We start from the raw sequence: 16,542 nt of genomic DNA on the forward strand, positions 1-16,542 counted from the left end.
CTGGAATATCTTGTAGAGCCAAAAAATAAGGAAGGGCACAAAAAAAGATGGGGCTCCATCAAAGGAACGTAAGTAAGCACCACCTAAAGGAGCTTCCTACTGGCCAAATGTGGAGCATTTGTGCAATGAAATGAGTGATGAAAGAGTTGGATTTGAACACATGGGAGAAAGTTACTATCCATGAGTCTACATAGATGTAAACAAGCAGTTGGTTAACTAAACAGGGGAGAAGCTTTGGCTCTTCCATAGGGAATAGTCCAGTTAAAAACTGGGTGTCTGGGATGGCAATGGAAATGCCAAGGACGGGACAGCGGCTGGTTGTGCCTGTGTTGTCGGTGGGCCACAGAGGGTTTTCCGGATGCCATGTGGGCCTTGTCCTGCTCCATTCTGGCCTCCCCTCTGCATGCATCACAAGTGGGGACTGTTATGGCCATTAAGTTGACTTCTACTTAGCACGGCTTAGGGTCTGTAATGCTGCATGCTTTTTCCCTGTTGTAATCTTTAAGAGAGAGATATTGTTTCAAAAGGTGACTTATGTTTTTGCTTTTTTAAAACCTTTTTTTGGGTACATAGGAAGAGCTTGCCTTTGTGTTTGAGATGCTGCAGCAGTTTGAAGATGCCCTGGTGCAGTATGATGAGCTGGACGCCCTGTTTTCTCAGTATGTTGTCAACTTCGGCGCTGGGGGTGAGTAGCCCAGTTTTGCAGGCAGACTTGTTTCTCAGCGTAGTGTCGCTGCATTTAAGTAGCCTGGAAGCTGCCATTATTTACCAGGTGATTAAATCATCTCCAGTTGTTTGTGTCCAAATCGCATCTGATATATTCTCATGTTCTACTTGGAAATGAAATGAGAATCAAGAATTAATCATAAAAATAAATTAAAGGATAAGAAGTAGGCGTTTTGATTTTAGAAGAATCTGAAGGAATAAAAACGTTTTAAGCTGTTTTTCAGGTATAAAGTCATTTTTACAGCTTAGAGCTGGCTGGTGATTCTGCGCCTCCTTGCCAGCATAAGAGTTGGGGGCTTTGACTTCTGTTGAGAGGTTGTCTTTGGAATATTAGGGTGCTCATTGCAGTTTTATATGACACCATTGTAATGTAACAGTGGGTGTTTATCTGTCTTAAACTTTGGAGCAGTATCTGAAATTCTTTTTGAAGTACAGACATGCACAGTGAGGCCAGGTACAAAGAAAAAAGCTTACAGTCATCCCCACTGTGTTGTTTTGTATCCATTTTGATAGAAATGGCATCATGTGATGTAGACAGTATCTGAAGCTTCTTGTTCTTATTAGCAGCCTGTCACAGGCACTACACAAGCCCACAGGTGAGTCCGCAGAGCGGGTCAGCTGGCGCTCACTCAGCCATCTGTGGGTGTGGACGGCCGTGTCGTCTCTGCCCCTGCCCCACAGCTGGCGCTGTGAGAGCGGCTCTGTTCAGGGCTCTTTCCCAGGGAACCCTTGTCCCAGTGTCTGAAGCAGGAAGTGATTTAAAGGGACCAGAGAGTTTGCTGGAAGACCTGTGGGCAGGTGAGGTGCAGGGACAGCTGGCTTGAGCTCTGGGCACCGTCTTGGTCTGGATGTGACGATGAGATGCCGCTGATGGGCTCCCACTGCAGACCGGCTTTTACGGGGTTCAGTTTGGCTCTCTCCCCTTGCTAAGCTCCAGTTACAAACACAGGACCAAAGCCAAGTATTTACGAATGAAGTTTAAAAGTTCCGAAGAGGTGGATTTACATTTCTCACATTTTACATATCCTCATTGTACATATGTCTTTTCAAGATCTTACATATTTCTCACATTTCATATAATTTCTTTGTTCTTTCAGCTTTAAGGCAAATCTGGGGCAATTTAGAATCCAGAAGTAAACCTGGATTAAGTGTTGCCACTGAAGATAAGACTGTTCGTTCTTGTTCATTCTTTTAATAGGTACTTACTGAGAGCCCAGTGTGTAGCAGGCACTGTTGTAAATATAGGAGAGAACATAAGCCCTTCCTCCCTTCCTGGAGCGACCACAAAGGGGAGCAGGCACAGGAGGGCGAACGTGCCTTAGTGGCAGGTGTGATCGTAGTGAGGGAGGCTGTAGGTGCAGGGCAGGCGTGGCGGCAGGTGCGGCCTGACTTTATTAGCTTGGGCAGCAGTGGGGCTCTGGCAGGAGGGGGCATCGGCCCAGAGGTCCGAACAAGATGTGGGAGTGAGTGTGGAGAACCTGGGGTGGTCCTAGTGGAGGCACCTGCTGGTGTCAGGACTCCAGGGGTGGGCTGGGCACCCTGCGTGTCCAGTTCTAGTCAGTGCCAGATGCCGTTGGCGGTGCTGCACTTCCAATGTGCAGTAGTGTCCATATGCCGATGTTGAGTGGCTTCCAGTGGGAATGTGGGATAAAATGACGTGGCACCTCTCTTCTGGAGTGAGAAAAAGAGATTAAAAGCTTTTTTTCATAAAGAGTAAAATATGGTATTGTAGATTCTTATGTTTAAGATCATATTTGAAGGCAGTAAGTTAAAACGAGGGAGCCTCCTTGGAAAGCTGAGACAAGCAGTTTCCCCTCTGCTGTGCTGCCACATCTCTGCCCACTGTCCTTCCCTCAAGGAGCGTGACCAGGCAGTCGGCAAGGCTGAGTTAGAGGCAGGCGTGAGGTGTGAATAAGTATGGGGAGGTGTGGAGGTGAGGAAAGACACAGAGACCGGCCTGGCCCCGTGAGATGAGTGGCTGCTCTGCAGCACGTAGGCAGGCCCACACCAGCGCCCGCCCTCAGAGCTGCCTTCCTACTGAGTCTCCCTGGTCCTAAGGCCTGCCCGTCTCTAATGGCCTCCCACCTGTTCCTGACCTGGGTGTGTACCCTGTGGCATCGGGCCTGTTACCTGCTCTTAGTACCAAATGCTGAGTACTGAGTGGGTGTGCTGGGAGCAGCTACCCATCCCGGAGGTGGGCTGGGGTTGGGGAGTGACTAGTTGTCAAGCAGCCCGTTGGCATACGAGGTTCCCATCCTGAGCCAGGTGAAGTGACCTGTTGTCTGCACCTTTCATGATGTGTGTTTTAGATGGTGCCAACTGGCTGACTTCCTTCTGCCAGCCGGTGAAGAGCTGGGACGGATTGATCCTCCGGAAGCCCATAGATATGGAGAAACGCGGCTTGATCCAGAGGCAGGAGGCCGCCCTCCTGGACCTGCGCAGCTACCTCTTCTCCCGCCAGTGCACGCTGCTCCTCTTCCTGCAGAGGCCGTGGGAGGTGGCCCAGCGCGCCCTGGAGCTGCTGCATGGCTGCGTGCAGGAGCTAAGGCTGCTGGAAGTGAGTCCTCTCCTTCCCCAAACGACCTGTTCCTCGTTCAGACAGAAATCTCAGAGCCTCGAAGCCCCGGGCACGGAACTGTCTGTGCTCAGGAGTGTTCTTTTTCTGAACGTCCTTCATATTTAGTATGTTATTTGTACAGTTTACTCTCTACATTGATTAATTGCATGAAAAATTTCTGCGCTATGCAGGGTTGAATTCATGTTGGCCCAGAGGAAGACTCTTAGGTCAGTTTCTTAATACAATTTTTTAAGGTAACTTTGGCTTATTCTGTGGGAGTGGGTCTTCACTGATTAAGGTGACTCTCCTGATGGACACCCAGTATCAGGTTTTGTGGGTAGATGCCTGTTTTAGAACTGCCTTTTCACTTTGTGCGTGAACATGCAGGTAACAAAGTGAGTGACACCCAGCAAACTGGGCCACATGAATTAGAAGCACCAGGTCAGAGGGAAGGGACACTGTCACTGTGTGTGTGGGAGAGAAACCAGCGGTGAGGTTTTACACTGTTTATCTGCAGGGATAGACCTGCTGTGAAGGTCAGCCCCGGGCTCCTGCCCTCTGGTACTGCCCACAGACTTGCAGAGCTGTGGGGAGTTGGGGGGGGGCTTCAGTGACTGTCCTGTCTGGGGGTTCTCACCTTGTTTGTTTCATTGCATCTTTACCCAGAAAAATGCACACATGCACGTACAGCATGTTACGTGGAATTTCAGAGGATTTATGGACATGCCACTCCACTCCCCAGTTAAGAACTAAGGGAGTGGTCCAATTCCATTTTACAGATGGGGAGAGGGGGCTTGCAGGAGGTTAGGGGGCATATCCAGGAACACAGCCGGTCAGAGCCGGCAGAGCCGTGCTGGTCATGCCCCTTCGAATGGTGCCCCCCATACTAGTGCTCCTGGGGGCGAGTCACAGAGGCTGTAGCATGTGATGGTGCTAGGCTGGCTAGACCATTGGCAAGGCTGCACCTTCACAGCATACTGACTGGTAGGTATACTGTACAATGCTACATAGCAGGCTCAACTCTTCTTAGGAGATTTAACCATGTTTTTTTTCCCAAATGAAGAGAAATTCTTTTAGTTAATTTCTAAAGGGGAAATGTCTAGTCTAGCTGAGTCACAAACTCAAGAATTTAAGAGTTTATATTAAGTTATTTTTCTTGCCTTAGACATCTAATCAAGTGAACGAGGAAAAACAACATTTCCCACCTTGAAATGATACTCTTGGCCCCCTCTGAGGACTGGCTTGAGGCGCTCTGCCTTGCTGCCCTGCCCGGCTGTGAGGTGGTTGTGAGGTGGTGGTTCCTTAATAGGACGGGGAGTCTGGGCACATGTGCTGGGGATTTTTACCTGGTATAGGGATTTGTCGCCCTGTGGATTGAGGGAAGTGGGATGTGTGTGAGAGTGCATGTGGCTCACACGTGGTACTTTGAGATCAGGGTCCAGGACGGTTTGGTTGACCAGGAGATGCTGTGCTGTTGCACAGTCCAGCCCAGCCTGTCAGAAAGATCAGGGTGTGAAGGATTTTTCTCCAGGCCTTTTCCTCGTCTTGCCGAGTTGCCTAGTCATAGCCTGGCTGCCTGCAGAAAGGATGGGGTGAAGCCTGGGCCAGGGGAGGCTGCCTTGAGGGGCTGGTGAGGGGCCACTGGCTCTGCAGGGATGGAGCTGGGCCCTTGCAGCCACTCCTCCGTGCTAGGCTGCATCCTGGAAGCTGGAAGGTGAGGGCCCAGTGGTGCTGCAGACAGTGGGGAAAGCATGGAAGGTGGGTCTGGGAGGCCAGCCACGGGTGTTGGTACAGGGCAGGGGTGAGCTGCCTCTCCCTCTGATGTTACCACACACTGGCGTCTTTGTCCACCCTGGGTTCCCTCCTCATTGCACGTGCCCAGACAGCACAGGTGGACTGCCCAGCCTTCCCCAGCTGTCATAGCTCGGCCACCATGGAAGCAGGTGGACTCAGGAGAGTTCCTACCCTTTGGCTAGAAAGAGAAGTGCACACGTGCCAGGCGGCGGGCCTGGAGCTCCTGCACAGGCTGTGGCCCAGGGCTGCACGTTGGCTCTGTGCAGTCGGGAGGTTCTCACCCTCTGCTGCCAGCGTCCCTAGAGGTTTCTTGAATGCTTTGTGGTGTTCATGCGCCTCACGTCCATTGTGGTCTTTCTTCCTGGGCTCTTTTCTGGATGAAATGGTCCTGGACATCTTTATCTTCTCTGGAGTGGAGGCTTTCCCCACTTTTCACCATGTTTCCTGCATGTCTTTGCACTTTGCCAGTGCTGCTGGGTCCCTCCGGAATCACGCAGACCAAAGCTGAATGTGCATTCATGGTGAGCCCATACCACCACCCTTTGCCTTCCCAGCCTCTCCTTCCTGACAGTCAGACGTCTTGTCCCCACGCCTCCTCATGCTGCACACAGCCGGATGCTGTCTTGGGGCTGTACTGGCACTTGGCGTGCCCATTATGTCAGTGCAGTGATGAGGTGGCAGTGCCTCTTCTATCTGCTGGTGCTCATCAGACCCCTTCGTCCCTGGGCTGAGCTTGCACAGCCCTCCCAGGACCTTTGCCCCATGCATGACCAGCCCAGGTATGGCACTGTCCCCATGCAGTGCCTCCCTGGTGGCTGCTTTTGCACTGCAAAAGCTTTCCCTTTCTTGTCCCAGCACTTTGATGCAGCCCTGGTCATCAGAAACTCTTCCTAAGGATTGGGTTTAGGGAAGACAGGTGGCCCAGAGGTAGGAGGGGGAGCCAGGCCATCTGCATTCAGGTCCCACTCGTCATCCCTTCCCTCCAGGGACCTTGACCCTTTGACTTACCCTTGGACTCCGTTTTCCCATCTGTGAGATGGAGGCAGACCTGTGGCTGCTGTTTGGGTGGCGAGCACCCATGCAGCACGTGTGTACAGGGAGCTCCGCCGTGTCTAGAACGCCAACAGCCCTTCCTGCAGGTTAGGTCTCAGCACCACCTTCCTCCTTATTAGCATCCTCTTGAACACTGTTTCACCGGACAGAGTTCCTGTGAGCTTATCTTTAGTGTTTTCCTAAGACCAGAGGTCATGTGATGTTTCAAGACTGGAATGATTCTCTCAACTTCTCACCTAAGATTCTTTCTGTGGTTGGTTTTGGGGGCGGGTGTGAATTTTGCAATTGGCAGTTAACTTGAAAAGTTCTTTCCTGGAGTTCCTTTTATGGTTTTGTGGAAACATTCAAAATTCCAGAATTACTTATTTTTTCTATACGTTCAAAAACAGCCCTGTTGCCCTGTATCTAGGCTAGCTTTCTGGCAGATTGTGCCTCATATTCATGTCAACGGCTGGAGGCCAGTGTGAGCTTTGGACTCTGACACAGGGCTGAGGTGGCTCAGAAAGGTGCCATCCCTAGCAGGGGTGAAGCTGTGGACACAGAGACTAGGGACTCAGCCAGCTTGCATGCCGGACCAGTGTGTGTTTCCAGGGTTAAGCTGGTGGTGGTCAGTCCTTTTTAAGCCCAAAACCTAAGTATTGCAACTGGTCCATGCATTTGTAATCATGACATTTCTTTAGCAGAAAATGCTGTGTGTTTCAAAGCCCCAACTTCTGTGGAATGCAGCGAAAGCAGTTTTAAGAGGGAAGTATATAGCAATCCAGGCATATTTAAAGAAGGAAGAACAATCTCAAATGAATAAAGTCACAATTATCAAAATTGGAAAAAGAAGAACAAATGAGGCCTAAAGTCAGCAGAAGGAGGGACATAATAAATGTGAGAAACACATTCACTGGTCTAAATTCAATAAGTGGACACGGAGACAAAGAGAACAGCGGAGCGAGGCTTTAATGATGGTCTTGCAAGATCGGGTATCTGGTGGGCAGGCACACCTGGGGAGTTTGGCGCCAATAATTTATCTCCTAGTGCGCGAGTCCCTCCCCTGGTTTCTCACTGGTTGAGTACTGCAGGGTTTACATTCTTTCACAGAAGTCGCCTAAGCCAGTTATATCTTTCCTTTACATTTGTCTTAATCTTATTGGTAGGTTTAAAAAACTCAAACAGGTATTGCCAGGCCTTTATCAATTCTCCTACACCCACTCTCAGCCCAAGCAGCTTCTACCAAATGGCCCTTTGTTAATACTTTACTGTTAAAATGTTTAAACATCCTAGTGGGAATAAATCACATTTAGGTTTTATACTCTTTCCTAACAATAAAGATCAGAGAAGAAATAAATAAAATTGAGAAGAATAAAACAATAGGAAAAATCAATGAAACCAAGAGCTGGTTCTTTGAGAAAATAAACAAAATAGATAAGCCTCTAGCCAGACTTATTAAGAGGAAAAGAGAATCAACACACATCAACAGAATCAGAAACAAGAAAGGAAAAAATCATGATGGACCCCACAGAAATACAAAGAATTATTAAAGAATACTATGAGAATCTATGTGCTGACAAGCTGGAAAACCTAGAAGAAATGGACAACTTCTTAGAAAAATACAACCTTCCAAGACTGACCAAGGAAGAAACAGAAAATCTAAACAGACCAATTACCAGCAACTAAATTGAAGCGGTAATCAAAAAACTACCCAAGAGCAAAACCCCTGGGCCAGATGGATTTACTGTGAAATTTTATCAGACATACAGAGAAGAGATAATACCCATTCTCCTTAAAGTTTTCCAAAAAATAGAAGAGGAGGGAATACTCCCAAACTCATTCTATGAAGCCAGCATCACCCTAATACCAAAACCAGGCAAAGACCCCACAAAAAAAGAAAATTACAGACCAATATCCCTGATGAACATAGATGCAAAAATACTCAACAAAATATTAGCAAGCTGAATTCAGAAATACATCAGGAGGTACATACACCATGACAAAGTGGGATTCATCCCAGGGATGCAAGGATGGTATGACATTCGAAAATCCATCAACATCATCTACCACATAAACAAAAAGAAGGACAAAAATCAAATGATCATCGCCATAGACGTTGAAAAAGCATTCGACAAAATTCAACATCCATTCATGATAAAAACTCTCAACAAAATGGGTATAGAGGGCAAGTACCTCAAACTTATAAAGGCCATATATGATAAACCCACAGCCAACATCATACTGAACAGCGAGAAACTGAAAGCTTTTCCTCTAAGATCGGGAACAAGACAGGGATGCCCACTCTCCCCACTGTTATTCAACATAGTACTGGAGGTCCTAGCCAGGGCAATTAGACAAAACAAAGAAATACAAGGAATCCAGACTGGTAAAGAAGAAGTCAAACTGTCACTATTTGCATATGACATGATATTGTACATAAAAAACCCTAAAGACTCCATTCCAAAACTATTAGAACTAATATCGGAATTCAGCAAAGTTGCAGGATACAAAATTAACACACAGAAATCTGTGGCTTTCCTATACACTAACAATGAACTAGTAGAAAGAGAAATCAGGAAAACAATTCCATTCACAAGTGCATCAAAAAGAATAAAATACCTAGGAATAAACCTAACCAAGGAAGTAAAAAACCTATACCCTGAAAACTACAAGACACTCTTCAGAGAAATTAAAGAGGACACTAACAAATGGAAACTCATCCCATGCTCTTGGCTAGGAAGAATTAATATTGTCAAAATGGCCATCCTGCCCAAAGCAATCTACAGATTCAGTGCAATCCCTAACAAAATACCAACAGCATTCTTCAACGAACTGAAACAAGTAGTTCAAAAATTCATATGGAATCACCTAAGATGCCAAATAGCCAAAGCAATCCTGAGAAGGAAGAATAAAGTAGGGGGGATCTCGTCCCCAACTTCAAGCTCTACTACAAAGCCACAGTAATCAAGACAATTTGGTACTGGCACAAGAACAGACCCACAGACCAGTGGAACAGAATAGAGATTCCAGACATTAACTCAAACATATGGTTAGTTAATATACAATAAAGGAGCCGTGGACATACAATGGGGAAATGACAGCCTCTTCAACAGCTGGTGTTGGCAAAACTGGACAGCTACATGTAAGAGAATGAAACTGGATGATTGTCTAACCCCATACACAAAAGTAAATTCGAAATGGATCAAAGACCTGAATGTAAGTCATGAAACCATAAAACTCTTAGAAAAAAAAATAGGCAAAAATCTCTTGGACATAAACATGAGCAACTTCTTCATGAACATATCTCCCCGGGCAAGGGCAACAAAAGCAAAAATGAACAAGTGGGACTATATCAAGCTGAAAAGCTTCTATACAGCAAAGGACACCATCAATAGAACAAAAAGGCATCCTACAGTATGGGAGAATATATTCATAAATGACAGATCCAATAAAGGCTTGACATCCAAAATATATAAAGAGCTCCATGCACCTCAACAAACAAAAAGCAAATAATCCAATTAAAAAATGGGCAGAGGAGCTGAACAGACAGTTCTCCAAAGAAGAAATTCAGATGGCCAACAGACACATGAAAAGGTGCTCCACATTGCTCGTCATCAGAGAAATACAAAATAAAACCACAATGAGATATCACCTCACACCAGTAAGGATCGCCACCATCCAAAGGACAAACAACAACAAATGTTGGCGAGGTTGTGGAGAAAGGGGAACCCTCCTACACTGCTGGTGGGAATGTAAATTAGTTCAACCATTGTGGAAAGCAGTATGGAGGTTCCTCAAAAAGCTCAAAACAAATACCATTTGACCCAGGAATTCCACTTCTAGGAATTTACCCTAAGAATGCAGCAGCCCAGTTTGAAAAAGACAGATGCACCCCTATGTTTATAGCAGCACTATTTACAGTAGCCAAGAAATGGAAGCAACCTAAGTGTCCATCAGTAGGTGAATGGATAAAGAAGATGTGGTACAAATACACAATGGAATATTATTCAACCATAAGAAGAAAACAAATCCTACCATTTGCAGCAACATGGATGAAGCTAGAGGGTATTATGCTCAGTGAAATAAGCCAGGCGGAGAAAGACAAATACCAAATGATTTCACTCATCTGTGGAGTATAAGAACAAAGAAAAACTGAAGGAACAAAACAGCAGCAGAATCACAAAACCCAGGAATGGACCAACAGTTACCAAAGGGAAAGGGACTGGGGAGGATGGGTGGGAAGGGAGGGATAAGGGCGGGGAAAAAGAAAGGGGGCATTACAATTAGCATTTATAATGTGGGAGGGGCACGGGGAGGGCTGTGCAACACAGAGAAGACAAGTACAGCATCTTATTACGCTGATGGACAGTGACTATAATGGGGTTTGTGGGGGGGACTGGGTTAAGGGGGGAGCCTAGTAAACATAATGTTCCTCATGTAATTGTAGATTAATGATACTAAAAAAAAATGCTGTGTGTTTGCTTTTGTGGTTTGTAAAGCGTGTCCTGGGAACTTGCTGGTTGATCTATCAGTTGATTTAAGTGTGTTCTTTGACCGTAGGGAGTAGTGGGGTGGCCAAATGCCGTGGGATCAAGCCCCGCCTTTGTAGTAGGGTCTGGAGTCACACCCCAGCAGTGCTAGTTAAGAGCCTTGGGCCAGCTCCCCTGATTGAAAGTGTGTAAAAATGGAAATTGTATCCACCCCACATAGGGATCAATGAGTAACATCCATAAAGTTATACAGTTCTGTGTGAGTTAAATGAGTCCATTACGAACTATTTCTTTTTTTCGACAACATTTAAACATTTTCCTTCTATTTATCACAAGTTGGATATATTCTCCACCGAAATTTGGAAACTATGAGCAAATATGCAGTCAGAAACGTCATTGCTTATCCTAACAACAAGAGGCTACCTTCCTGTCTCTGGCCTTTCTGTCTGGAAGGACTGCCGTTGGTTTACTTAGTCCTGTTTTGAACATTGGATTATTCCAAGTTCTTTGCATTTACAACAGTGTGTATGTTGTCCGTCCATCTTTATGCTATGTGTTTGTACAAATGGATTGCTGGTTGAATGATACACGTATTTAAGGCTTTTAGTACATATTGTCACATTGCCTCCCAGAAAGATCTTCCATTCTCAGTTACACTAGCAGTTCCTGTTTTCCTTTTTCTGGTTTAAGAAAGTGATATGTGTATATGTGTTAATCCTAACCAAATGGGTAAGTGGCAACCATATAAGGAAGGTACTTTCTAGAAGGCTGTTATGTGCTGTTACAACCACTGCCCAAAGGATTTCCTTTTTTTTAATGTGTTTTCCTTAGTGGTGACTTGTCTTTTGTCAGCTTAATGATTTGCTCACAGATGGACAGGCCATGGAAGATCAGGACTCTTCAGGACCCCAAAGAGCTGTGCAGTCTAGAGACTGGCCAGAGCCACATGCAAGAGGCTGTTATAGCCACTCGCCACTTTGTGAGCAGGGCCGTTTGCGGTAGAAGCTGCCACTTTAAATGGGAGAAAATAGACATGGCGTGCCATCCAGGCTGGCCGTCTGGGGTCGGTGCTCCGAGGCTCAGGCCTGGCGGAGGATGAAAGCGAAGGCCTGGCTGAGAAGTGTAACTCAAGGTCATCGGGTGCTTGTTGGGTGCCAGACGCTCTGCTGGGCTTCTCCGGGGACAGGTGGAGCATGTTGCCTGACCTTGAGCCACGAGGACCTAAGTGGGAAGAGTTGTAGAAATGCAGGAGGAGTGGGCAAATGCTAACGTGTTGCTGAGGAAGAACTGATGAGGATTGATGGCTCTCAGGAAGAGGGCAGATGGCTGCCAGGCATCTCTGCAGAAGCAGTTGAATACCTGTCAGGCACTGTGGTAATCATGGGAGTGGGGAGATGGGGTGCACAGGTGAGGAAGGAGTGGGTCCTTCCTACCCGTGAGATGCCCACAGCTGGGGGCGCTGCCGGCTGTGTAAGCAGGTCATCAGAGCACAGTGCTACCCAGCGGCAGGAAGGTGCTCAGGGCGGGAGGGCATCCTGGGGAAGAGGCCTCAGTTCAGTCCAGTGAGCATCCAGGTGGCACGTAATGCGTACTCGGGAGGTTTGTACGGGGGTCTCGGACGAGCTAGGATTTAAGAGATCATTCAGAAGTATTCATTGAGTACCTATTTTGTGCCAGGCAAACGTTTGTTTAGGCACTGTATTTTTAGCAGAGAGCAAGACAGGCCAGACTCCCGCCCTGTGAGCTTGCGTTTCAGTGGAATGAGCAGGCTGAGGAAGGAGTGCTGGGGAGGCAAGCACCGGAGCGTGTTCTAGGCAGAGAAAGCCACATTCTGCTTGAGGAACTATAAAGGAGCATCGTTTGCTAGAACTTAGGGGCAAGGCGGTGCATGGAGGAGAGGCTACAGAGGTGTTGGAAGCCGGATCTTGAAATGAGATGATGAAAATGTTTGCATATAATCTTAAAGGTTGGGTTTCATTCTATAGCTAGTGGGGAGCCATTGCTGGTGTGAAGCTGGGGTGCTGTGAAAGGTGTTCCAGCCTGGTGGGCAGCGGGCAGAGAGAGGTGCAGAAGGAGAGGGTGGCAAGGAGGAGGGTCAAGGTTTCTGCCATAGCCTGTGGGAGGGAGGACGATGAAACTCTAAACTGAGCAGTTGGTATAGATTTTAAATAAATGGACTCAAGAAAAATGTATTCAGTGAATAAATGGTTCTGAGTCAGCTGAATAGCTGTATGTAAAAAGTAAACCTTGATTTCACAGGTGGAATATTGATCTAAACATGAAAGATAAAACAAGAAAGCTTCTACAGGATAATATGGGAAAGTATCTTCATGACCCTGAGGTCAGCAAATCCTCTTCAAACAGGGCTCAAAGACGCTCCTGACCACCAGGGAGAGAGCGATAAGCCTGGCTGTCTCTTTGCCAGCGGAGGCCATGAAGCGAGGGAAAGGCGGGCTGCAGAGTGGAAGAGTGTGCGCAGGATGTGCGGTCGAGAACGACTCCTACCCAGAACATGTGAAGAACCCCTACAGATCAGTTAAAAAGTTGGACAAGTCACCAGAAAAATAGGTGAAAGAAGGCATCCAGACGGCCAGTAAGCATCTGAGGAGGTGCTCTCTCTCACAGCACAGTGAAATGCAGAGTTAACCGTGGCACAACCCCAATCCACAGCCCACAGAATGGCCCCAATTGAAAGGCTTGACGCGTGTTAGTGAGTGGGGAGCGTTCGCTGCAGGAGAGTGTAATCGGTGCCTCTGCTTTGGAAAACTGTTTGGCAGTACCTGCTGGAAGTAAACATTCACATGTTTCACCCCTGGGTTGCACAGAAACATGCATAGTATGTGTACCAAAGATGAGTGCAGAAATGCGCATGGCAGCATTATTCATAATCGCCAGAAGCTCGAAATAGCCTAAGTGCCCATCTTGTGCAAGGGATACAATTACTGTTCAGTTACATATTCAGACCAAAGAACAGACAGTAATGGAAACCAGTAGACTTGACATAGGTGAATCTTAACACAAAGCAGGACTGAAGAAGCCAGACATGAAAGAATGCATACGTTTTGATTCCATGTGTACAGAATTCAAGATTAAGCCAAAGCTGTGTGTGTGAGGGTCTGCAGAAGGGATGGTGACCAGCAGGGAGCCCCTAAGTCCACTCAAGACAGGGTTCTCAGTATTTGGGTTACATAAAAATGTAGGTTTAACAAAAGAAGGAGTTAAAAGAGTGCTTTTAATTTTAGGCTTGGAAATGATAAAACAGCTCTCAGCATTGCCAATACTGGTTTCAGGAGAGGAGGGGCTTTAAGAAAATGAAACAATCTATGCAGGTATCCCCCCCGCTGTTGGAGAGTTTGTGTTAACGCTACTTTTATGATAAACCTGTTATTAGTACCTGTTTTTGATAACCAAAAGAAATCCAAAGGTGATTTTCACTTTTACAAAAAAAGGCAAAAGGCGAAAATAGCGCTCAGCGTTCACTGTGTAGAGAGCTGTGCGGAGGCAGAGCCCTGAGAGCAGCGCAGGCCCTTCCCCGGGGACCCCCTCAGCAGCCAGTCGCCAGAGCCTGGGGCTTCCGGACTTTATCCTGATCTATTGTGTTCATCTGTTAGCAGGATGTGCCCTAAGGGATCGGAGAAGCCTAAGAGGTTGTTTTTTTGGGTCTGAGAACACTAACAATTTTCAGGATGAATGAATGGTAGTTGCGCCTTCGCCTTACACCATTTCGGCTAACGAAAGATTTTATAGGAGCACTTTATTTTCAGATAGTGGGGTAAACCTGCCTTAAGAAATCAGTTCAAAAAGTGTGTTGATCTCAAAAGAAGTTATGCAGATGGCCTAGAAGTCTGTGGAAAGGTGCTCAGTGTCTTCTTGTTAGGGAATGTGAGTTGTCAAGAGATGCAGAGACCACTACTGGGCTCCGGGTGAAATGGCAGAGCGCGGAGTTTAACTAGCTGGGCGGGCAGGTGCCCTGTGCGGAGCCGAGGCTGATCATCACCAGGTTTGGGCAGCATGGGGCTCTAGGCAAATTTCAGAGGGCCTCCGGCTGGTGCTGCCTTCTCGGTGAAACCCAGGTGGGTCTCTGGGTACCGCTGGTGTGTTTGTGGAAGTGCCTGCATGCACACCAGCAGCCTTCCAGGGGGTTGGGGCCCATGCCCCTGGATTGGCTCACTAAGGTGAGCCTATGACCATTTGAACAGGTTTAAAACCTGTTCTGCTGGTTCCTGCTGGTTCCTTGTTACTATAGCTGCAGAACAACCATGCTTTTCCAAAGTTTATGGGACTTAAAAAAAAATCTCTACCTCTATTGGATAAAATAACATTTAAAAAAGATTGATGATACAAGATAGAAAAGTTGGAATGTGCATGTGGTGGTACATTTGTGCAACCGCTTTGGAGGGACTGGTGGCGTCTACTAAAGCTGAAACTCATGCCTGCCCTGTGACCCCACAGTACCCAAAAAATGAGTCCAACCAGAAGACACAGACGAGAATGCACAGAGTTGCTGGTGAACTAGCCAGAGGCTCTGACTTGGGTTCATTTCCGGGTTCCCCTCCCTGGGAGTAAAGTTGGTGCAGGATGTTGCTGGGCAGCACGGCTTGAAGTCAGATCACCTTTGACTGGTAGATGGTATCTGGACTGGGGGAGACAGATGCCTGATGGTGAGGCTATGCTCTGGGTACCTTCACTGCACCCGTGCAGCTGTCGCAGGAGATGTGGCACCCGTGAGTCATGAGGCTGCATGAGGGACCCGTGCCGGTCTTTCCTCACTGCCCCGCCACTGGCCTCACACGCATCTCCCCCTCGTGCTCTGACATCCAGTCACAAGCTGGAGCTTCAGCAGTAGCCAGGGCTGCCACTGGGTTTCCTTGTTTCCTGTGGAAAAGCTGCTGCTGTGGCTATTTCTTATACATTTCTCAAGTGTACCAAAGTGGTTCTTGCTCTTTGCAGCAAACAAATATACCAAGAAAACATCTATTCCATAGTCTTCCACAAAGTAATACCACCCTTCACGTCATGGTGTGTGTCTCTATAGATTTCCACACAGCCATGTGCCACAGCGGTCCACTGTTCTTTGTGTCTCTGCTGCTTTTGCCCCCGGCCCTGCTGGTTTTGAAGAATGGGCACCACCCTGGTCCTGGAGATGGGCTGACCTGCCCCTGGCAGCTTTGCCCTAGAGCCCCCTGCTGTGGCTCCTGAGTTTTCTCTTTCCCTTTCCTTGGGTTCATCTCAATCAGAGACTTACCTAAGGCAATGTGTAGAGCCCTGCTCGCACGTGTCCTCTCTCTCCCTGGCAAATGACCTCTGTGCCTGTGGAAAGACAAGTGTTTAGAGGAAGTTTTATAGATTTGGTACTCGTGGTCGTCGTGTCTGTGATGTGGTAGCAAGCAGGTCGCCGGGTGCCTTGGGACCAGGGAGGCTTCTGAGGTGAGGTCGGCCCGCTCAGACCGCGCCCTGGTCTGACCAGGAAGGGAGGGAGGGACGGCTCTGTCCGGGTTCCCAAGGCTGCGGCCTGCTGACCAGCTCCTCTGTGCGTGCTGGAGCTGTGCTGCATGCCTGCATGAGAAAGCTGTGCCACTTTATGAAAGTAATTTTTTTCTGTGCTGATTTTCCTTTTCAAAGGATCTAAGTAGTTTACCTCATTTGCACAGACTAGGCATTTGCTGTTTACAGGAGCATTTCATGCACTTCTGGTTCTTCCCAGTTGGCTCCAGGGGCTCTTTGCTGTGCTGAGGGTGTGTGTGAAGGCGCCTTAATGTGAATCAGTGTTGTCACCGTTACGCAGCTCTTCACCCGCCAGCTGATGCAGAATTACCACTCAGGTTCCCGTTGGAACCCCACACATCTCGCTGAAGCTGGGGTACCCATGCTGTGCGACACAGGTGTGCTATGGTGCCACCAGGAAAACGGCGCTGTCCCCTGTGTGAAGAGGCCATTGGCTGC

General features: G+C 47.6%; 1 protein-coding gene across 5 annotated transcripts in view; it reads left to right on the plus strand.

Moving 5' to 3' along the window:
* TRAPPC10 (trafficking protein particle complex subunit 10) overlaps positions 1 to 16,542 on the plus strand; it is a 109,161-nt gene that overhangs the window by 63,230 nt on the left and 29,389 nt on the right. For all 5 annotated transcript variants that reach the window (XM_036912006.2, XM_057505111.1, XM_036912005.2 and 2 more), the window contains 2 exons: positions 574 to 685; positions 3,036 to 3,283. In XM_036912006.2, the coding sequence (XP_036767901.2) occupies positions 574 to 685; positions 3,036 to 3,283 (360 nt within the window). The remainder of the gene's footprint in view (positions 1 to 573; positions 686 to 3,035; positions 3,284 to 16,542) is intronic.

This window comes from Manis pentadactyla, chromosome 1 (assembly GCF_030020395.1).
Source record: "Manis pentadactyla isolate mManPen7 chromosome 1, mManPen7.hap1, whole genome shotgun sequence".
Classification (NCBI taxonomy): domain Eukaryota; kingdom Metazoa; phylum Chordata; class Mammalia; order Pholidota; family Manidae; genus Manis; species Manis pentadactyla.